Here is a 22,731-nt window from a genome sequence, read left to right as displayed (position 1 = left end):
TGTTCCAGGTGGTGCTGGTGCAGGGAAATGAGGCGTTGTGACAAACTTCCTGTCCAACATGCTGACAGGTGATGCAACTTTCCAAGATTGGTACGTTAAGAGTACTTACCTGCTTCTTCTTTGTCTCTTCATGCAGTGCTGTTTCCAGTAAGAGTGCCACCAAGACCATCCACCTGCTTTCCAGAGATTAATTCTCTAAAACTGCAGAAGGTCCTCAAAGCTGCCTTCATTTTCAGTGTTCAAGTGCAAATAAAGTGACTAAATTGCAGCTTGATTGTTCCCTCATTTGTGTTGCATGCAGGTGTGGCCATCTTGGAGAGTCTCTGCAAAATTTCAGGAGGTCGGCGTGCTGTTTGTCGTCTGAGATTCAACTTCAGAATCTGTGGGAGATTCAAGTCTACAGTTGAAAATAAAAAAGTAAACTAAAAATGAGTTGTCTGTGCCTTTTCATTACAGGCAGTCTTGGCGAATCCTGGTCCAGAAGTGAAAACCGGAACCTTCTACAGTAGCAATGGATTCCTTGATTGCTCTGCTGGTAAGAGAAGTAAGGCACAATTGATTTCAGCTAGCATGTTTTCAAAAGTTGAATATCTGTTCTTTTTGTGTCCAGTGTGGAGCACCATAGAGCTCATGGCGGAGGCTGAGGACTAGACCAGAATAGAGCCGCATGCCAGCAACACTTGTGGTTGTTGCTTATCTACAAGGCAACCCGAGAAGTGGGTGACATTTGCACTTAAGTGGTATGCTCTTTAAATGCTCCTTATTGCACAATCCTCACACAACTTCGGTCCAATTTTTTTTTTTCTATTTTCTGACAGGCAACAACAAAAAAGATCTACCTGGTTATGCAGCTCTCAACATCTTTCACACTGGTAAGTTTATTGCTTTTTCTGCACCAAATGTTGACTTACCTTTTGACTTACAGATCTCTTGTCTTAGGTCCAGACATGAACTCGTCCCACTGGCCCACCACTCGTCCCACTAGCCCACCACTCGTCCCACTGGCCGAGTACTTCACCACTCGTCAACGAGCAGACTGCCACCCAACTTGAAACTGTTTTGTGATCGAATGTTTACTCTGCAAAAGAAATAAAGTTTGATTACAAAGAATGCTAAAAACTCTAAACTCTTCATTCTCAAACATATTGCAAAAAGTATAAAAAACAAAACACCAAAAAAAACCTAAAATTTATTTTGAATTTTTTTTTTTCAAAATTTTTTTCCTGGATTTTTTTTTTTCCCTGAAATTTTTTTGGGTGAATTTCTAAAAAGAAGGGGCGGGTCAAAACTGGTATACTGCTACATGATTCGCTGAGGGCTCAAAAAGTGGGCGGTGCAATGAGAATGAAGGTCTGCGATTGGTTATAAAGAGGGCGTGTCTATGCAAATGAGGTACTTTGTGATTGGTTAGTTTAAAAGTAGGCGTGGCTTTGAAAATTTGAGGCAATCTGATTGGACAGATGTGCAAATGCTACATTCTGATTGGCTGTTCAAAAGTGGGCGTGGTTATGCAAATTAGGTGCTGTGATGTGATTGGTCAGATTGAATTTGGGCGGAGTTAGAAGGCGGGCAAAGTGGCACTTAGGTTTTCAAAGGCAGTTTTCAGTCTTGAGGTGAGCGTTGGCCTTCTGTCACTGCCATGGACACAAGTCTCTGACTCTTACCCTCATGTGAGATGGAGAGTAACAGTCAAAGACTTGTGTCCATGGCAGTGACAGAAGGCCAACGCTCACCTCAAGACTGAAAACTGCCTTCGAAAACCTAAGTGCCACAGCAGCATCCACCAAATATGAAAGACTTCAAATGAGGTGACAGCAAATTAGTACCTAAAAACACAAAGACTTGCATTACGGTTGATTAATTTATTGGACAGAAGAGCAGTTTGAAAACATGTGAGTAGTCAATGTTTGCGTGGGACTATTTTGGTTGCACACAAACATTGACGACAGGCCTTGCATGGAAGCAGCTTAAGTGTTTGATGAGCTCAGGTATGATGTCACTTACTTCTAATGCCACCAGAGGGAAGGTGAGCACATCCATACAGCTGACCTCTCTCCCTTGGCCAAAAACTAAGTGCCAGGTACTGCATGACAACTTCATCACACACTTTTGGATGTGTTTTTCAATGACACTGATGCAAACCGACTTAGTTAACTATTAATCAAATGTATATTTCTGACTAAACTGGTTTGCATCAATGTCATTAAAAACACATCCAGAGATGTTTGATGCTAAAGTTGTGCAGTACCTGGCACTTAGTTTTTGGCCCAGTCAGAGATGTCAGCTGGTTGGATGAGCTCACCTTCCCCCTGGTGGTGAGCCATTAGATCTGACAGGTAAGGTAGGTGCACTATCGGCCACCTTGTGGTCCAATATGACATCACACATCAGCTCATCAAGCACAGCACTGTGTACTCACATCACATTCCAATTGCAGGTTGTAGTCCCTTCCTCATGTGCCACAAGACTGTCGGCTGCACCTTTGGGCCCCGAACCTCTACTCAAGTCAAGTCAAGTCTATTTGTATAGCCCTAAATCACAAGCAGTCTCAAAGGGCTCCACATAAACAAAAAATTGACAATTATTCTCAACTCTATACTCTACTATCCTGTCAAACAAGCAAACAAAGTCATTATTACTTGTACACATTTTTTTTTTTAAAGATTCAAGTCACATTTATTTACAATAAAATGGTGTAATTTTACTTTTAATGTGGGAATTTTCTCAATATGCCAACACAGGTAATGCATCAGAGTAGAAAAAAAGAACTAAAAGCAACATGCAGTAACTTTCGAAAATATGTTGGCGTCTAGATGTGCAAGTAGACGACTAGCAGCCGATGTGGAGCCTCAACTTTTGCACTTTGAGTTATCAAAACACATCGAAACATAGCGAAAACAGAAAAAAACACCACAATGAAGTCAAACGCTTACCTTGATTAACGTTTGATCGACAGCCGACTGCCATTTGTGGGCGTGTTCTCCGGCAAGCCACCTTTATTAATATTATCCTACGATAGCTAGCGAGCAACAAACAAACTCAAGGAGTTCGTGTCGTAATGTTACTCTTGCATATGTACATGCAAACAGCAAATAAAGAGCTTAAAAATGTTTGCAATGCTCACTCAAAACACAGCTAGTAGTCACAGGTAGAGCTGCAGAGTGTGCGTACGGTAACCGAGAAGGCTCAATTCAAATGGAACCAAGGGCGTGTTTGCAACTTGCAGAAAAAGCCGAATGACACTTCATAAAACAAAAAAACAAAAAACATCATCACATCGTGGCATCACATTAAAAAAATGTTGCGCTCAAAGTATTAAATATGCAAGAATGCTGTTCAAAATGTCTGCACTAACTCGTATCGTTGACATTGTTCTTGCAAAGTTTGTTGCGGTGCATTCAATGTGCTCCAGCGTGCCCTGGTGGTCACTAATCAAAGTTGTTGTGGTGGACTCGTTCCAGAAAAAGAATCAACAGTGGAGCACTAGGAGATACTTAATACTCTGTAGAGCTTCTGTTTGCTTGAATTCACTTTGCCCACCTCAATAGGGTAATCGTATTTGCCCATTCTTCCTTGCAGAGTTACTCAAGTTCAGTCTGATTGTCTAGGTAACAGCGTCAAATCAATGCACGTTTGATTGGATGATGTCCTTCAAAGCACTTGATAAATGGTGACGCAAGACATAGCAGCACAAATGGACAAGCAGACATCAGGCGTAAAAGAACCCTGCTTGCGATTTCAGAGATAATGACTCATAATGGCCAAATGACTTTTGAAAGAAGGCACTTGAATAAATGACATCCATTGTGCTCAATTTTTCCATCTTTTCTTAAATGTCAGCAGGCGGCTCGGAGCAGGAAGTGGGCGAAAGTCGCCTGGCCCGTGATTGACACGGTCTTGCAAGTGTCCTCATGGTACGCGCTTGGATTCCGCCGGCGCCCACGTGAATTCGAAATTCAAATGAGAAGGAATGGAGAAAAGGTACGATGTCAGTCCTGGACGTGTGTGTGTGCAGAACATACCGTGAGACACAACATCTCCTCTTCTTTCTTTATTGGCCCCATGGAGTGGCGGAGCTCCAATTTATTGTCATCACATCTTCCTCAGAGAACCGATGGAATACTTGTTAAATGGGGCCTGGCGTGGTTTGATTTGGTCGGAAAACATTCTGTAGACCGCATCCTGCTGAGAGCTGTTCCTAATGGTTTGACTCAGAGTAGCTCTCACTATGATGCAGTAGACAAATATTTATCAAATGAACATATAAAAAATAATGTTTTTTGAAAATAGTTTGACCCCTTTTTTGCTCCCAGTTAGTTTGACATGACATGAAACAAAAAAAAAATTCGAGGCTATTCTGTCACCAAACGTCGATCGATACCAAAAGGCGCAGTCGCCGCTTAAGCTCCATTAGAGACAAGCGAGAATCTCTAAGGCAGTCAGCACCGAGACCACATCCGGAAGCCGCTTCCTGATTAATTAAACCCTTTTCCAAAGACACGAGGGGCTCCCACTTTAGCTGGCGGCCCCCACTTTAGCTCACGGCCTCTGCCTTTATGAGTGCTGTAAATCAACATTGGATGTGTAATATTTACAAAGTAGAAAAGCTTTGTGATTTTTTTTTTAGTTATTATTAGAGACGATAAATGGGGCCTGGCGGCGTACTTCCAGCTCGGCGAAATGAATACGCTTATCTCGGTCCAGCTGTGGATGGAAACAATATCCTTTATGCTAAACTGCTAAATATCATTTGGCGAGTCACGCCGGTAGCACCGACAGATGCTAGCGGCAAATCACGTGTCCCCCCTAAGAGGACCACACTCGAACCCTCAACGCTAATATTTAAAACGCTTGTTTGAATGACCCTCCAAGTATAATCAAGCTTGCCCCCCATCGAGCCATTACGCCCCCTGACGCGATGATGGAGCCGCGGCGCCACCTCACCGACGTCAACATTTTAGTTCAGGCCGGGAAAACATGACTCACTGCTGATGAAAAGACATTAAAAAGAGGAAACAACATGTAGTCTCTCGCCTAAACTGATGAATAGCGGCTAGCTAATGACCCCGGCATGTCTCGAGCCGAGCGGCGGCGGCCCAAATGGCTCACCGATGGTTTCCATGACAAAGGAGCCATTACGTGGCTGACTGGTGTCTTGCGGTGTTGCGCAATGCGATTAAAAAAAAAGAAACAAAGAAAATCTATTGCATCCTTTTCATTTCAAACATATTTATTTAGTCAAAGTATTTTCTCTGTCAGTGCGGAGTAGGAAAATCTAACATCAATTAGAATGATGATTAAAGCACAAATACAAAAGATAAGTGGGATGGAGGGAAATTATGGTTGAGTTTTTTTTTATTATACTTTTTTGTTACACTGAATATTTTTTTGCAACCCTATCAATTATCGGAAGATGTCATTAATTACAATTTGGGCTTTGAACATGCCATGAACCAGCATAGGCAACAAACTGGTGGTTCGACAAATGCAAAATCGGGCTGCCTTAACAAATATATTTAGCGGCCGGTATATAACGTCAACGGGGTTGGGTTCAAAGTGCACTAGAAGAGGTCAAAAGTCACATATCGTCATCCTATGTACAAAGGGATGAATCAGTGTTGACACTAATAAAATAATTATGTTTAGCTGCACAATTTGGCAAACCTTCTGAATTCTTTGGCATGAGCGGCCGCGACATTTGGAAGGTTAATCGCCACTTGTTTTTCCCCCCTTAAGAAATATAAAAATTGATATAGAAAAAAAAAACCCCAACAACCTAAAAATTATCAAATTAGTTTCCTACATTTTATTTTGCTGAAAATAAAATAATGTCAAATTGTTTGATGCCCACAAAAAGGCTCTGAGGAATAATAATGCTACAAAACAACAGCAACATGTCATTTCTGTACAGGACATTCGTTTGTTTAATTACAGCGTGTGTGTGCAAGTGTGTGTGTTGTGTCCCACTTCACATAAAGTCATTGAGCTCCGCCTCCAAAGCGGCAGCCATCTCGTCCGCCTCCGAAGAACTCCCCTCCTCTTCTTCGTCATCGTTTGATTCTTTGGAGGACTCGTCGTCGTCCTTGTCATTATCGTGCTTTCGTTTGTGGCCCCTGCAGATGAGGAAAAAATATTTTAGCGAGTCTGACTCTTCTTTCATTGCGGCCAATATTCTCGGCAAAAAATAAATAAATTGGGCGCCTTCCATAATACAAATGCTAAATTGATTGGAAGGCAAAAGGACAAAGAAGCGGAAGGAAATGTTCTTGTTAAACATAAAAGGGATGAAAGGGGGGAAACGCAAAACAACAACAAAAGACATTTATAAAAAAATAAAATAAAAAAAATTGCAAATCTGAGCACAGCACAGCCCTTTGAGAGTTACTTAACAAGCGTTTGTTCTCATGGACTGTATTCACTTAACAGCCTCAAGACGAAACCATTCCAACGGATTCCAAGAAGCTGCTCTTCTGGAGGATTAACAGATGCAGGGTCAGCTAAGCTAACTCCAAATGTTCTGCTTTCCGTCAACTTCCCCGGTGGAGGTGACAGGACTGAGCGTGCATGTCTAAGTGCCTCGCGAAGGCATTGTAAACATGCCATCCCTCTTTCCAAACCACTCGGGCTCCTCCATGACACATCCAAACACCGCAGAAGGACTTTGCATGATGCTAATAAGACGCGCACGGGATGTCTACAACACCGAGACCCCCCTCTCGTTAGACCGCAGCGCTGTCAGACAGCCTCCCACAACATCACGACTGCGGTTTGGTGTTCATTAAAGGTTAGGTGTCAGCCTATATCAGGCCCGGAGGCCGCCGGGCCTGGTGGACCCCTGGGGTGGGGGTTAATGTGAGGGTCTGCCTCCACTGAAAAAAGGGATTCATGATTATTTATTTGGCCAACGTGTGAGAAAAATCCCAGCACACGGCATTCAGTAATGGCTGCTATAAGGATAACACAGCCACGTGATTGCCACGAGTTGAGCTCATTTCAAGGAAACCTTTGACCCAAAACGGCTTAATCCACTTAAAAGCATAGCGAGTATTGAAGCCAAGTTGCTTTTTTCTCTCCAGAGTTACACAACCACTCACCCTGGATGCCCTTGGTGTTTCTTGACTAGCTCACAAATTTTAAGTCACATTTCAAATTTGCGTTTGCACACAGCGGCTATTTATTGAGCTATTTCTTCTCATCTCCAAATATGTATTGTGTAGGAATGGCCAAGCGAAGGGGGATTTTAATTAACCACCCAAATTAGAACGGCGAATTTATTATGCGCTGTGAACTGCCCGGATACGAGGCTATCGCTTCAGCCGGAAATTATTATTAAAACTCATATGTGTTTTTTGAAGACGATCCCTGACGGGAAATATTACAAAAATGGAATTCCTGTTTGTGCCATTCGAGTGGGCGGAGAAGACTGAGCTAAAAGCGTACCCTCAGTGTCCCTTTAATTGCCCCGGCGTGAAAAGATGGCCGCTAATGAGGTACGCTACTCCTAACGGGGAGTCTCCAGTTCTCCTGACACTGTGAGTCGAAATTGGGAGCAGTGGGCACAGATGACGGTGGACGCTTCCCGATCAATAACGCTTAAAGCTGTGATTTAAAGTCGATAGAGTGAGTCGCAGTTGGCGCTCTGCTTTGATTGACATTGACATTACGATTAGTAAAAAAAATGATTATTTGCCGATTTCCAAATGTACTTATTCAACTCCCACAACTTTCAAAATAAGTGTTGCCCCCCCAAAAAATATATAAACAACTGCTGCGACTAAGCTGTCGTTCCCCCTGGAGTCTTATTGAGCTATAACCGAACAAAGGGGGAAAAAAAATTGCTTAGGCAAGCAGTTTGCAGGCACAGAAAAAGAGCAAAGAGGAAAAAAAGGTCAGATTACTTTCAGTTTTGCTCTGGCTGCTCACTTATTCTGTCTTTCCTTCTCGCTCCAGACATTAAAAGACTGCCGCCTAAGCACTTTTTTTTTTTTGTTTCTTGCTGTCTGCCGTCTTGCTCGCACGGCTAGAGAAGGCAGGTTGGATTGTGCCGGTTCATACACGCGAGTAAGAATTGTTTTTTTTTTTTTCTCTCAGGCTGTCAGAAGTACTTAGCAGTCAGTGAAGCGATGGGGGTGCACACTTTCGCATTATTCCCATAATCCGACTGACGGGCAACCTTTAAAAGACAAACAAAGCTCTGATTCTCCTTTCAAGCGGGAAGGCTGTCCAAATAAAACCTTTGGGAAGGATGGCAGCAGGACATGTTTGCTTTTTGTTCACTTTATTGCCCGCTCAAGCTTAGACTTGACATATTTTATAATTACAGAGCGCAATTGAACAGAGAGCGAGCGCAATGTGCATTTTACGGCGTATAAAAAAAAATAAATCAAATTAGCCGTTTTGCTTCTCTTGTGACTTCGTGATTTAGACATTTTTATTTATTTATTTGCACTGAGCCTGACATTTGAAAAGAACAAATGAGTACTGTCAGTCAGTAGATTGAAAGCAACAGCCAAAATGAAACTAATTCAATCATTTGAACAAATACAAAGGCAGGGCGGCGCCATTAAAGTAGTCTTTGGGGTATGGGAAAATCTATAAAAACTATTTTTCACAACAGGACCGCCGGGCGAATCAAAACTCTAAAGGTGTCCAACGGTTTTGTATTCTCAAGTGAAATGACTCAAATAAAAGCAGATGGGAGAAAGAAAAAGGGAGACATTTTTAAAATTAAATGTTGTCTAAATTGGGCAAAAAATAAAAGCAGGTTGGGAAAAAAAAAAAAAGGAAAATATGAGGGTCCAATTTATTTTTATCTTTCATGTGGGTCAAAGCAAACACTGATCAAAAAGGCTGCAAACGCCGAGGCGGCCGAGAGTGTTTGTCAGCTAAAGCGTCCATATTTGAATAATTGAATTTTTCCGAGGCGCCGCAGCATTTTTTCCGAAGCGGGGCGCTCGAATGGGTTTCTAATCTAATGACGGCGCTTATATTTCCATCAATCAGTAAAACTTCATGTATGAAAATAGCGTGCGATGTTACGTGATCTCACAAAAAAGATCTTCTGCGCTAGATTTCGATCAATCCATTGCGTGAAACTTTTCAAGGCCCGGCCGGCCAACTATCCTTGAAACTGTGCCAGAAGCTGAAGAGGCAATCGATGCAAACGAAGGTGATTTATTCCTTTTGCAATTGAAACATGAAGAATTCAGAGCAGGTCTTATTCCAGAAAAAAACCCCAATAATGACGTGCAATTTATAATTACGCTGCCGCTAAGGGTTCGTTTTTCAAACAGCGATCGGGTTACTTCGAGTTATAGATTTACGGTCGAGGCAATCTAATCATATCCAAATCGCCTATTAAAATAAATGAGTAACCGAAGTCGTCCCGCATCATCAATCTCCTCAAAGAAGATGATTTATTCAGAGAGTTATTATTAATACTCAACAAGTACAATGAAACACCGGCTCGAGACAGACTTCATTTCAGAATGTGCCGATGACCCTTAGAGCAGGAACTTAGAAAGATGGAGGGAAAAAAAAAAAAGACTGTACAATTAGGAGGAAGAACTGAATGTGATTTTGTACAACTCGCAGAGCGGCTTTAATAGCTGCCTGTCATCATTTGAAGTCGCTATTGTACAGCCATGATGAATATTTATGTGGTTTGTACGACAGAAACAAGAACACTGGCTCGGCTTTGTTGTTTGGATTCTTTTTCTGCAAAAAGTATGCTTTGGATCTTTGAAGGCTAAAATGAGCAATGTAGCATTGAAAAACCCTAGAAGACTATTTGCAGGCTGGCTTCACATAAAGTTTGTTACTGAAAATCAGAAAAGTCATGCCACCGAAAATCGATTTTGTTTTTGGGCCTCAGCGGCAATGTCCTGACGAGAAATTGCTCGCAGAGTAGTTTCATCAGCGGCGCGGGACTAAATCTCCACCAAGAAGGTGGATTGGTACTATTAGGAAGCCGTTTGGGAATACAATCGCTTTTTTTTTTTTTTTGCTCCTAGAAAATATCAGGCACTTTACACACGACAGTGGATTGGCCTATTGGCCTTCTCTCGATATAAGGGTCAAGGGAGAAAAATAAAACTGCTTTTCGAAATCCAAAAAGCTTACAAGACCAGTGAACTGACGGATAAATCCAATCAACACAAATGTGTTTCCTGGGCGGGTCGGTATTTGCACGGATCGACCCGCAACACATTTTTTCTTCATCTGATGGCTTTGCGTCGTTGCATAATTCGCTTTTAATAATTCATCTAACGCTGTTGTACAGCTAATAATGCTGACTCGGGATTTGTCTCGCTTATCCTGAGCTACCTGTAAGTTCTCGGCAGAGGATTACCCGGCCTTAGCCGAAAAGACATCAGACATGCTCAAAAGCAATATTGGCAGAGAAGATACATAATGCAGGTGGCTGGCTGTTTGTCTTGCCTCAAATCCATCTGAGGGGTCACAAAAGATGAGCTAGAGGCACGAACATCCTCACACTGTCGCAACAGATCCACATCCCTAGATGGAACACTTTTTGAAATTTCACGCAACACCTGTCTGGACAACCTGAGCGCCGACCTTAAGGAACGGCCGTCCGCCTTCATCACCTTTGTGCAGCTGAGAGGTGAGAGCTCCCACGTTCACACCTCGCATCCCAAGTCAAAGACAGCCGCGGTGATTAGAGAAGTTGGCGACGTTCTGAATACGTGCGTGGCCACGGAAACGGGAAATTAAAGCAGACGGCGCCTGACAACACTAGCGAGGGTCCAATTATGTTTGTGGATCCAACAAGATTTTTTTTTTTTTTTTCCCCTGTGTCGCTGCAAAATTTGAATGTCATGCTGTTAGGAAACAGAAAGAAGTCCTGTTAGGCAAAAATGTAAATGTAAAAATATTGATTTGCCGCCTTCTGGACACATCTTGGTGCCAAGCAACTATGTTGAACTCAGGAGAGGAGCTTCAGTGGTCAAGAGCTTTGCTGCCACCTTGTGGTATCTACAGACAATGACATATTTTTGAGTGCCACTGTTTTAAATTGATGGCAAATTGAATTTAAAATGTTCAACTATAATTATTCAGTATAAATAGAGATTTTGGGACAGATTTAATGCCAAACTGAAAAAAAGCCAATTTAGAAGAGGGGGAAACGTGAAGTCGTTATTTGCCCTAGTGAGCCATAAAATGATGAGGTGGGCGAAATCCGGTCCCAGCGGCTTGCGTTTGACATCTATGAAATAGTGTTTATTGATTTTACACTTCCTCATTTGTCTTTAATAAGCATTTTATTACTTTTTTTACCTCCATTGAGATGTTAAAATGATACATAAAACCGAGTTAATAAAGGTTTTATGATGGCAACATTTTGACTTGAATAATTCAAATGTCATTATTTCCGATGGGGAAAGCCGAGTGTATCCGGAAACATGAGAAACGTCTATTTCAGTTTTTTCAAGCACATTTTTATGGATTTCATATCGGCAGGTGGATGCTTAGCATTTAATTGCAAGCGACGGCGACGAAAGACTTTCCCCTCGGAATCCATTAGAGATGATTCCCAAATGTACTCGCGTGTTTTTATTTGCCTGTCAAGCGCAGTCAACTCGGGCCGCTTGAAAACGTCGGGCCCAATACTTGAGTTCGTTTTAAGAGACTTCAATTAGGCCGGCCTCAAACCGGATGAGTTGCCTCGTTGCCAAGTCCCTGGAGTCACACTTTTTAAGAGTAGTACGCTTTAAAAAAGTAATGCAATCTGCTTCAAAGGTAAACAAACGGAAACTTCTGCCTGCCAGATGGATTTTATTATTTTACAACAGCGGCTCGCTTGATAGCTACACCAGGGGATTGCGGAAATGATGCTGAAAATAATCACCGCCTACCTGAGGGGGGTCATTCGGTGACGAAAAATATAATTTCGCCAATTACGTTTAACAATTTTCGACACGAGGTGAGAATGGTGCGCAATTACTGCCTGTTGTTCCAAAGCGCGGAGAAGGACAGCAAAATTACCGTGGTGGGCAGACAGCGTGGCAACAACACATGCATCACTCCGGTATCTTAGCAACAGATGTCTGTATTGCTGCGCAGAACCTGAATAGACAGAACCACTCCACACCTTGTTGAGGACTACGACCTGAATTAATAGCTGGCGATAAGGAAGACTTAAGTTCTTAATGTCACACATAAAGGTGATGAAAACTAATTTAAAAATGTCTCGACCCCCTTTTTTTGTATTTTCCGAGAACACCTATGGAAATCATCAAGGAAATAATCGGATCGAAAATAAATCGGATAAAAAAGATGAAACGTCCTTCGGGAATAAAGCACTTTTGTTTGCTCAGAAATGTCTGCTGTCTGTTTGGACATGTCGCCATGGCAACGGACCACTCAGTCTAGTTCCAGCCCAGGCTTACTGATTAAGTGTGTTTTTTTTTTTTTTTAATTGTCGTCATGGGCAAACAGTAAGCCGTGACTTTTTGGTCTTCGGCACAAAAGGATGCATTCATTTGACTGACCTGGACACGGTGGCCAGCACACTGGCATCAGGGCATGTGGTCAGGACCACGTCCTCCACTCTAGACGCTTGAGGACCCAAGTCCCCTCCTGTCAGCGGTCCAGCTCCTTGCCGGTGTTGCCGCTGCTCATCCTCCGCCTCCTCATTAGCGGCTTTCTCTTTCCCTCGCCCTTCGCTCTCGTTGTCGCTCTCCTCGCCCAAGATGTCATCCACCTATTGAACGAGACAAGGAGAGTGGCAATGAGCTGACATGATGGAGTCGGTAATGAAACTGAAAATTTATCATTGTGGTTGTTTTGTTTGGAGCACACACATCTATTATATTCGGCGATTTTAACTTGCTTTCCATGAGTGCTTATTTAAAACATTTAAGTGCTGCAAGGTCAATCAAATAGCTGCAGCTGGCACACGATCAATTCCCACTCAGTGCTCTAATGACAATCGACCTGTGAGTGACTGGTGACCGGTTCCGTGACCCGGAACAACATATCGGAATGAAATATGTCGCCGAGCTATCACAAAACTGATTTAGTACATTTAGCTTGAAAAAGTACTCTTATGGAAGGAGAGAAAAGTAGGAAGTCAGTAAATCTTCTGCCGCATAAATGACTTTTAATGAAAAAGCAAAGTGTTTCCTCATTCATATAAATGTCCTTCGACGCCTTTATGAGATTTTAATGTGATCCGGCGAAACAAGACAAGAAGGCACATTTCCATTTAATTTTAATGTTCGTTGTGAAAGATGTAAAACGCTGACAAAAGTGGCTGGTTTGCTTGCTTTGGATTTAGAGAAGGAAAATGTGACAAGTAAAAAGCGAGGAGGACAGCGGCGTTCAACTCTCGACATCTCACCCCATCGCGCTGAGCTGTGATTTACGCCGGCTCAGCTCGCCAACTGTGTGGCACGGCAACCATATTTGAGCAGTAGATGCGGTCATGTACTCCCGGATTGCCACAATTCTTAAAAGTGCGGCGGCTCATTTGACCTTTACTGAAAATGGAAGTATTACCAATTGCGAAATACAGTGCGGCACAGTTCCCGCAACATCCATTTCCCGGCTGTAATCAAAGGCCACACAAAGTGCACAGGAGGCTTTTTAAGCCCCCCCCCTCCCACCCCCACAAAGATAGCTTAGAGGCTGGTGGTCGCTGACTGTAAATGTATTGCAGTCAATTACAAGCCAGTAGATTTATTTTGTTGGTGTAGTTGCGAGGTGAAAACGCACTGAAGAAAATCGAAAAGGGAATTGTCCCGGATTAATCTCGTAGGGAGGTTTTCAGCGGTTACTTTTCTGGGTGCCAGTGTGTTTTATTGTATTGTTGGGAATTGAGACTTTTTATTATTGTTGAATGTTCACAAGCATTCCAGTTTTAGGAACATTCAAAACAGTGTTGCCACGATGAATGAACGCAATTGGCTAGTTAGCCCCCATGCGCCTGGACGTTTTCTAATTGGACGCTAGGGGGCAGTAAGATGGACTGTTGACACCTGATTTTATGCATCAAATCATGAAAAAAGTATTAAACAGTATGGATGTGTGAAATTGATATCGGTAAAGGCTGGGATTAGCGTGAAAATGACGATAATTCAAATAGCAAATTTTAAAAATGAAATCTGGAGTCCATTCCGGTGTACGCCTTACAGCGATTCCTTTCCTGTGCGTCACATCTGCGGCAAAGAGACGTCACCAATGGCGACATTTGCTTGCCAGACTCCCGGATTTGTAGATAGACACACTTAATTAAAGACAATCTCTTTTCCCTTGTGCGCTCAAATTGGAAAACATTTACGAATGTCACAGACTGCCCTTTAAGCTCAGTTGACATTTGAAATGCAATGATTCTGCAAAAGGACCCTTTCATCTGGGTCGCTCCCGAAAAATGTTCCGACCGAGTGTTCAACAATGATTAACCTAGCAAAAAAAAAAAAGCAAACAACTCACCTACGACCCGAGTGAGGGCAAGCGCTATGGAAAATGGATGCTTGGATGGGTTATTAATAATATGAACCTTTAACAATAACATCAAGATGACTTTACGGTCGTGTAAAAAGTCACATTTACATGTGTTTGCGTTGTAGCGATTCAGTATCATGCATCGTGCCTCATTAAGCAACTCCATCTCCGACTAGCGCTACTTTTAAATTAGGTTGGTATTTAATTACGGCGCAAATTAATTATGTCCATCACACCGTGGCAATGTACACAATGGTGCTAATTAATAACGGTTGTGGTGCAAAAAATGAAAAGAGAAATGGAGAGCGGACAGGTCGTTGGACCTCGACGATAAATAAAAATGTGCGTGTACTTCCAGCTGCGGCGGCAACGATCTTGAGCTGGCAATTTCCATGTACACGGCGCGACAATTATTGGACAGATTATCCAGCAGATATCTCAGTGGAAGGACATAATGGAACAACATTAGTGACATCATTTTCACAGCCGGGCCGAGACTTGCCATGGCAACATCTTCGAAGGCTATTATAGTTATCATACTTTCATTACAGAATAATACGAAATACGAAAAAAAAACCTGACACAAAACACACTGAGTCTCCGCGGCATTCATCTTAATATCAGATGTAATAAGGAGATGATTTAAAGATTAATAATGAGAAGAACAATTTCGCCTGCTTTCTGTTGTCATATAAATAATCACAAGCATGGGCATAATTTGGGCATTTCAATTATTGCCTGCAGTAAAGTCAATAATTACAAGGAACTAAAGTGGCTGAAGTAATGTTATTTCACTATATAAAATCTGCAAAATGTGTTCGATTTATGGATAAATAAAATAAAAAAAAGACATTTTGTTTTCATTTGCTTAATGATAAAATATTTACAGGACTCTTGCCAATGTTGATTTCATCTACTAACCTGTAAGAAAAAAAAAAAAAAAAAAAGGGGGAAAAAATAAATAAAAAGGAAGACCTGGCACAGCAGTTTCCAAACTGAATTACAGAGTAACTTTAAATGAGTTATTAACTGCGCTGGCTGTTTGCTATTCAGTCAAAAGCGTAACCAATTACAATGACATCCAAGTCCTTGGGGCATATTTAATTGAACTAACTCTCATTCCCTGCACAGAGAGTGCAACCTCTGTCTAAGCTCAAAGATCCACTAAGTTAATGTCAAATGTCTCTTGTAAGCGCCCCAACATTTAAAAACAATTTTCCGCCACTAATGTGACCAGGTGAATTTTAAATGACTATAAATAATTTAGTATGAGGCTGTGTTGAGAATTCACATTTGAACATAGAGTCAGCATGCACCTGCCACCATTTAAAATACCTTTGAATAACCCCAAATTAATTTTAGATGCTCTTCGGGGCTTTTTGCATTTTTTTTTCTTTTCATAAAAAGCTTACTAATGTGGTTTTACCTCTTTATCCATGCTTTCCAGATCTTCCTTGCAAAGAGTGTACAACGGCATTGTTTCCGACATGCTCCGCTGACGCTCCCGACGCGTCGGCCCTAGCGATTCGTCATCCTGGCTGGGTCCCGCTTCCATGTTTTGTTGACTATTCAATGCGCCCCTGAATAGAAATAAAAAAGAAAAAAAAAGTGAGCTAGCAAAATAAATACAAGATGAAGGTCTTTCTTTTTATTTACATGTATCTTCAACAACTGAGAGTGCTGGTGAAGGCCAAGCTTATGTAATATGTAAATTTGTAGGACGTTTCGACTTAATTAAATCTTTGATGATTAAAATCAAAGTTAATGCAAATCTGATGAGCCCGTAAATCCTTCAACTACTTAATCCCATTCCTTCTCCTCGCGATTGCTTATTATAATTTAACGTCAGGGACGGCAGCCTCGTCCAATGCTGATATAGTCTAACTGGGAAAACAACAAATAATCACTTTTTACTGTCCTACTTAGTAGCTAAGGAAACTATGTCTCCATTGAGAGTCATTTGGGAAGTACAGCATCCACAGTAATCTACTGAAGAAAGAGAATAGGATAGAAGTGAATGAGACCCCGTGGACAAACCCGCATGCAGTATTTAAGATGTGTGATGAATGAGTCTGTTGTCAATAGAACAAAGACAAATACCAATCGTGCGACCGCCATTTCGAACGACACCCGAGAGTCGCAGCTTCCTATTCCTTATGTGAGCAGATAAAGTTTACGAACTGGCAGGGCATTGACTCCTCATATCCATTATTACTCATCTGAAGAAAGCTTTATGATGTTATTGCACAAGTGTGTTATCATGAAATTGTCTTGACACAACACCTGAGACATGACTGCTCCGGTTGATCAGACGCCGGCAGGTAAGGCGCCGCTGGCGTCGCTTGAGGGGCCTTGCGAATCAGCTTCCCGGTGACGGGGTCGTAGGTTCGAACCTCGGGGGCTGCCGGCTGGGGGGGGTGCTGGATCAGGGGCGGGTTTGGGAGAAGGGGCTTGAGCCTGGAGGCCTGCTTATCAAGGAAAGCCGTCGGGTTGTTGCTCCTTCAACCGGACGGAAAACAGAAATCAGCCATGATGATTTGGACCCTGTTACTATACAAATACTCCAAATACTATACCATGGCTGTTTGGTGTAGTCCTCCTTGAGCGGGAAAAGCTGCTCCTCCACCCTCTCCCAGCGTTCCAGACAACACCACAGCCAGTCGGGGTTGACCACGTGGAGGTGCTTGCACCCCAGCGCCTGACGGACCTTCTCTGTGCCTGAAGGAGCAGAAAGGGGTGACAAAAGGTCAGATGACTTCAACCTTGCAATCAAAGTAAACACACAAACTCTCTGTCTAATTCAAATCAATGGTTAGAGTTGGGGAGAGAACAAGAGGAAATAATTGCGGGGTCGATACTCGTACGAGGATAACGAGGAAGACTGGTCTCGCTGAGTCACTGTCCTTTCACTTTTTTCGGCCAACTCGAGAGCGTCTTCAAATCCACAAAGAGGAACGTTTCTGCTTGAATAATTCGAATTGATGTTTGACACAAGAGGCGCGGGAATAGATTTTCAGCATCTAAGCTTGTTAACCCGGGGTGACTCCCTTGGGGATAACGTCGTGCACTGGGATTCGGTCGCGATGCACTTTTCTTGGTGGAAGCCTTGTGTTAGCTCGCGTTTAATAATTGGCACCAAATAACTTACGTCACTGTGGGTGAGTGCAAATGATTTAGTATTCAATCAAGTATGCACGGAGGATTTGACTCTTTGTAGAACAGAACAGGGAGTTCTGTGTAAAACTTGGAGCGCGGCTGGAGGCTAAGCTAATCCCAACTGACTTTCACATTCATTTAATTTTACTTACCAGATTTTGCCGCAATGAGGTGTGTGGTCCCATTGGGTTCTTGAGAGTTGAGAACCAAATTCTTGCCGATCTTAGCACCCAGTGCCTTGGCATGGTAGTACTCACGAGTCCTCTCAATTGGGTAATTGGTCGGGTACAACCCGCTGAACACAATGGTGGTGCCGTCTAAGGTCTTGCTCTTCAGCTCGGGTACGATCTTGCGAATGTCCGGCGTTTCAGGCGCCTCCGTCTTCAGGAAAGCCTCGTAGCGGGCGTAGTACTCGCCGTGGATCCGTACCAGCACCTCCTCCAGGTAAATGAGTTGATCGTCCCGGTCGTTGTCCACTTCCTCTTCCTCCTCGTCCTCCATGCTCTGGTCCTCCCCCATGGTCACTCCGGATTGCTCGCTATTCTGCGACTCGGTTTCGGGTTCCCTCCTGTCCGAGCAGCCGTTCCCCAGCTCGGGGAGGAGAACAGCCGAAGGTTCTGTCGATTCGGAACTTTGGACTTTACTGTTCCCATCTTTTGTCTCATCGCCGTTGTCTTGCGAGGCTGCTTCGTGCTGGGATGTCTTTGCCTCGCTATCAGCGACCGCCGAGGGCGGCTTTTCTCGAACGGACTCATTGTCGCTGTCACTGGAAAGGTCAAATTCCAGATTATTGGACTCGTTGTTAGGCGTTAAAGAGTTCGCACCGTCCTGTGCTTCACCTGTCCTGCTAATTCGCTCCTCTTTACTATTTTCCTGGCTTTCAGCCCCCTGAGTTTTTATTGCTGCGGGCACCTCATCAGCCTCTAAACGTTTCTCCGTCAATGCCTCATCTGGCACAGAAGTGGCGGCATGTGTCCGTTCAATTGTCGGGGCGCTCGGAGAGCAGCGGGATGCCGCCGACCCCTCTTTTACCGACTTTTTCCTGAGGCCGTTGTTTTGCTCATCCGCCGCAGGAGTCTCGAACGCTTCTGTGTTTTCTGCAGGACGACCTGGTGCGTTTCCTGTAGGCGAACATGGGAGAATTGGAACAACTGAATGAAAGCGCCAACATGTATTCGTGCCCGACTGGGAAAAAAAAAAAAAGTGTTACCCTAGGCAAGAGCAATTCATATTAATTAAAATATAGTTGAGATGCTCAAAGAGAATCGAAAGTCAAAAAGAGGAGGCTGCGCTCTGTGTCCTCATTTAAACTGGATTGCATCCAAATAAAATAAACTAACGAGAGCTTTCCGGGACAACTGGCTTGTTAGCTCTTCGGCACTGTGCAGGGAACTGGAAACATATCCTTGAACACTGCACTGAAATAAATGTGCACTCATTCGTTGTGCGTCACAAGGACACACTTTCTTGAGAGAGAGACAAAAAAAAAAAAAAAATCATGTACCTTTCTTGGCCATCAGAGCTTCTTGCGAGCCTGGCGGCGCGCTAATGTCCCCGATGCCCTCGAAGTAGATGTACTTCTTCACAGTGATGAGGTTGGGCGCAAACTTCCACACGTCTTCACGGTCATCGATGATGCACACCATCGAGTCCCCACAGGGGAAAAGATACCTGATAGGATGATGAAGGACAAACTTGTTGACATGACAATGTCCTCCACATTTGAAGAAGGCATGCATTTTCTTTCCTACCTAAGATTCCCCGTCTTGGAGAAAGGGTCGATGCATTCATCTCTGGAAAGGATGCGATGGGAGAACAGCTTCGTTTCTGGGTCCAGAAAGCCTAAAAAAAAAAAAAGAATAGTATACTTTTTTGAATCAAGCATTCCATTAAAAAAAATTCATAACCCCTCGCTTTCTTGATAGGAAATATACGGCAGCTGGAGACCCTGGCTGGACTCTCAACTCATCAGAGGTAGTACATTTCAATTCCAAATGCATTAAACATTCATCACATGGCTGCAAAACAGTGCCTTGATGCGGTTTCATACCGAACGGCGTGATGGAAGATTGCCACCTGAATAAAGGATGTCTTATATCACACCAGCTCAATTTAATCCGGCACTGAATCAGAATTCTGCTGAGCGGACAGATTGGATTCTTTTTTCATAAGATGGTTTTCATGTATGAGTGTGAGTGTTTTATTTCACATTGCTGGAGGAAGAAATGGAAAAATACACATCCTGATGTACTTTATGCTTCCTGGTCGTACTCATATTGCAAGGTTAAGACATGAGCATATAAATCATATCTTGAACACAATATATGGGTAGATAGCTCCCCCTTGTGGACACAAAACAGAACTACAAATACAGGTTTTCTAACAAGATCAAAACGGCTAATCTGTGAGAGAAGTGTGAGTTACCCGCAATGGTGTGTGCATAAAGGCGGCTCCCAAACGTGAAGACGTGCAATTCATACAATTTGGCAATTTTCTCCAGGAATTCCTTGCAATGCGGCCGGAGTCGCGTGTGGAGCATTGGCTCTCCTCGCCCCAGCTGGAAGTGGAAAATACCCTGGAGGAAAAGACAATGAAAAATGCTCACTCTTAAATAATCTTGATATCTTGACAAGTGATATGTTATGAAGCAGACCTTGTTGGACATTTGCTGGCAGTGTTGATCGGTGGTGTGGATGAGCGTCTGGTCCAGATCCACCATCAGGACCAGCTTTTTGTTGCGGTGCAGTCGCTGCTGATCCTCTCGGCCTAACTGCTCTGCTTGCTGTTTCGAAAGAAAATGTTTTCAGAGGGTAAAATGTAGTTATAAAGCTTTTCAGGCTCTATTAAATTACACTTGCTGGTTGTTACATTTACGCATACAAAACAGGCTTTTCGTGAGTCAAATATTAGAAAACATTGGTGCACTCCAAGGCAGTAGAAAATAGCATCTCCGTCACACAGCTCACCTCTGAGCTGACCATCAACTCGGGTACGCTGTGCACCATGGAGATGGTTGCCGTGGAGATGGGAGTTTGCTGGTTTCCATTTATACTCTGCAGTCTGAGAGGGGAGCGAGAGCGAGTTATGCTGCGTACTTAAGATCAGAAGAAAAGCAGATACTGATTTATAAGAAATTGTAATGATTTCTAGAAAATAGATTGTTTCAATGAAACTGGCAAAAGGTCTAAGTAGCACAAATGATTTGTCACATTAGCCACCTCCAACTGTAACAGCGTTGCTTTTGGCGCCACCTAAGGGTAATATCTAAACATGGAGGCGCCATATTCTTAACAGTTTTTTACGAGATAAAAAGAACATCATTGTTCAACTAATATACAAGAAATTTGGGATGATGACGGCTGTCATGCAAGAGCCCACCGAGGGCAAATTTAATTCAGTGCCTTGCTCAATGACTCATCAACATGGTTACCAGAGCTGAGGATTGAACCCACATCCTCCAGGGTGACAGACAAGTGCTCTACCACTGAGCCACAGAACCATGTCTCTGAGCAGGACATGTCTGGTCCATTATTGTGGCTCTATGATATAATGTGCTAGTTAATCATCTCAACGACCACTGATAACAAGCAACATGTTTTTGCATGTCCTTACTGAGTCAGGTCCTTGCCACATTCAGCACACATGCCTTTCATCACAATCGGGTGGCTGCATCCTGCTATTCTGACAATGACGCCCCTGGTTGAATGAAGACAGCAGACAGTTAATTGTCACTTTATTAATCATTACTCCAGTAAATCAATATATGGGAAATCACATTAATTAAACTAGTTTTTTTCCCACTCCTGTGACAGTAAAAAAAGAAAATGAATTTATAATAGTTGTAATGACAGATATTGAGAGATGTGTGACAGCAAACAAAAATAAAACATCACTCTCCAGGTCTAATAAAATCTAAATCACACAATTTATTCAAATATTTATTTTATTAATGCATCAAAGCCTCGATAAGCGCTCAAACATTTCACACACGCGGTATTAAAACACATTAAACAAGTCCAACGCCACTCAACGACGCTTAACTTCCGCTATCAAAATAAGAGCATTTCTTTTTTTTAAACTCAAACGCTTCTATTCACATGTCAACAGTTGTTCAATGCTTGCACAACTATTTAGAGTACTAATATTTTCTCAACAATATTCTTGACACAAGTGTTTCAAGACTGTTGTGTCGTCAAAGAGCTTTGCGAAACTAAAGTAACTTTACTTTGGTAGTCCACCCTCAAATCAAAACACTGACATTTGATTAGCTTGATGGTGTGTTTAGATTCGGCTACCAAAACAAGCTAGCCTCAACGTTAGCGTCCATGCTGTAGCGAAGTTAGGTCATTAACGAGCAAGCATAACACTGATACTCAGTTAATAAATAAGTTATTACGGTTGCAAATAAATGCAAGAAAGACTTCCAACAAGTAACTCACCCAGGAGGTATAACCTGTCCAAGTTGACAGCACAGCTCCTTGACGACCCCCGCGCGGTCCGACTTCACCTTCCTCTCGGGTAGCCTGGGTGTCTCTGCCCCCTTCTCCGCGGGTATGGGGACGCAGAGCGCTAACACCGAGTCCACGTTAACATGAGACCCCGGCTTGACTTTCCACTCCAACAAGCGACAGGGGAGTGTCCCTATCGTGCAACATATATCCGACACTTGCACCGCGGGGCCCAGCGTTGATGCACCAACCCCGCCGCCGCCAGAATCAGCGGTCGGATCCTCCATCTGCGAAAAAATAAAAATGAAAAATCCCTTGGAACGTTCTGTTTAAAGAGTATCCACTACAACGCAGGGATCATTAAAAAGCACCCAAACACTAACTTCCATGTGAATTAAATCAGCAGCGGTGGGTTTTAAACCCGCTAGCTTCGACAGTCAGCTTCGTTCACTCTTCCCGCCCGTAAACAGGAAGTGGCAACACTGCAGACACGCAGGTCCCGATGACAATTTCCGGTATAGATGACAAAAATAATTGAAAATAGAAATATGAAAATATATACTTGTATGTATAAACATTTAGTTGTGTGCCCTCTACTCTACAATGTAATATTTTATTGTATATTTTAAAGCTCTGAAGTTGAAATATTGCTCGACATATA

General features: G+C 42.9%; 1 protein-coding gene and 1 long non-coding RNA gene across 2 annotated transcripts; both read right to left on the bottom strand.

Annotated features, from left to right (window-relative positions):
* Positions 1-862: 862 nt before the first annotated feature.
* Positions 863-4,862, bottom strand: LOC137839738 (uncharacterized). Its single transcript, XR_011085884.1, has 3 exons — positions 2,934-4,862; positions 2,420-2,556; positions 863-1,078 (listed from the first exon to the last, which is right to left on the bottom strand). It is a non-coding gene; the product is annotated as an uncharacterized lncRNA (long non-coding RNA).
* A 350-nt stretch (positions 4,863-5,212) lies between these two features.
* Positions 5,213-22,556, bottom strand: ctdp1 (CTD (carboxy-terminal domain, RNA polymerase II, polypeptide A) phosphatase, subunit 1). The gene is made up of 14 exons (XM_049751639.1): positions 22,454-22,556; positions 22,062-22,357; positions 21,235-21,318; positions 20,589-20,682; positions 20,276-20,404; positions 20,047-20,197; positions 19,374-19,464; positions 19,127-19,293; positions 17,775-18,743; positions 17,043-17,184; positions 16,750-16,965; positions 15,893-16,046; positions 12,513-12,724; positions 5,213-6,113 (listed from the first exon to the last, which is right to left on the bottom strand). Exons 1-14 carry the CDS (start codon positions 22,457-22,459, stop codon positions 5,969-5,971), a joined length of 2,856 nt encoding a protein of 951 aa, XP_049607596.1. The 5' UTR covers positions 22,460-22,556; the 3' UTR covers positions 5,213-5,968.
* Positions 22,557-22,731: the final 175 nt, after the last annotated feature.

This window comes from Syngnathus scovelli, chromosome 19 (assembly GCF_024217435.2).
Source record: "Syngnathus scovelli strain Florida chromosome 19, RoL_Ssco_1.2, whole genome shotgun sequence".
Lineage (NCBI taxonomy): Eukaryota > Metazoa > Chordata > Actinopteri > Syngnathiformes > Syngnathidae > Syngnathus > Syngnathus scovelli.
Note: the sequence above shows the minus strand (reverse complement) of the source record. Positions and strands in the feature narration are given on the sequence as shown.

What these genes read in the sequence shown, in the direction of transcription:
- ctdp1 (XM_049751639.1), bottom strand. An exon ending in GGACAGGTTATACCTCCTGG is followed by an intron (nt 21,319 to 22,061) that starts GTGAGTTACTTG and finishes TCATTCAACCAG; the next exon opens with GGGCGTCATTGTCAGAATAG. An exon ending in AGTTGATGGTCAGCTCAGAG is followed by an intron (nt 20,405 to 20,588) that starts GTGAGCTGTGTG and finishes CTTTCGAAACAG; the next exon opens with CAAGCAGAGCAGTTAGGCCG.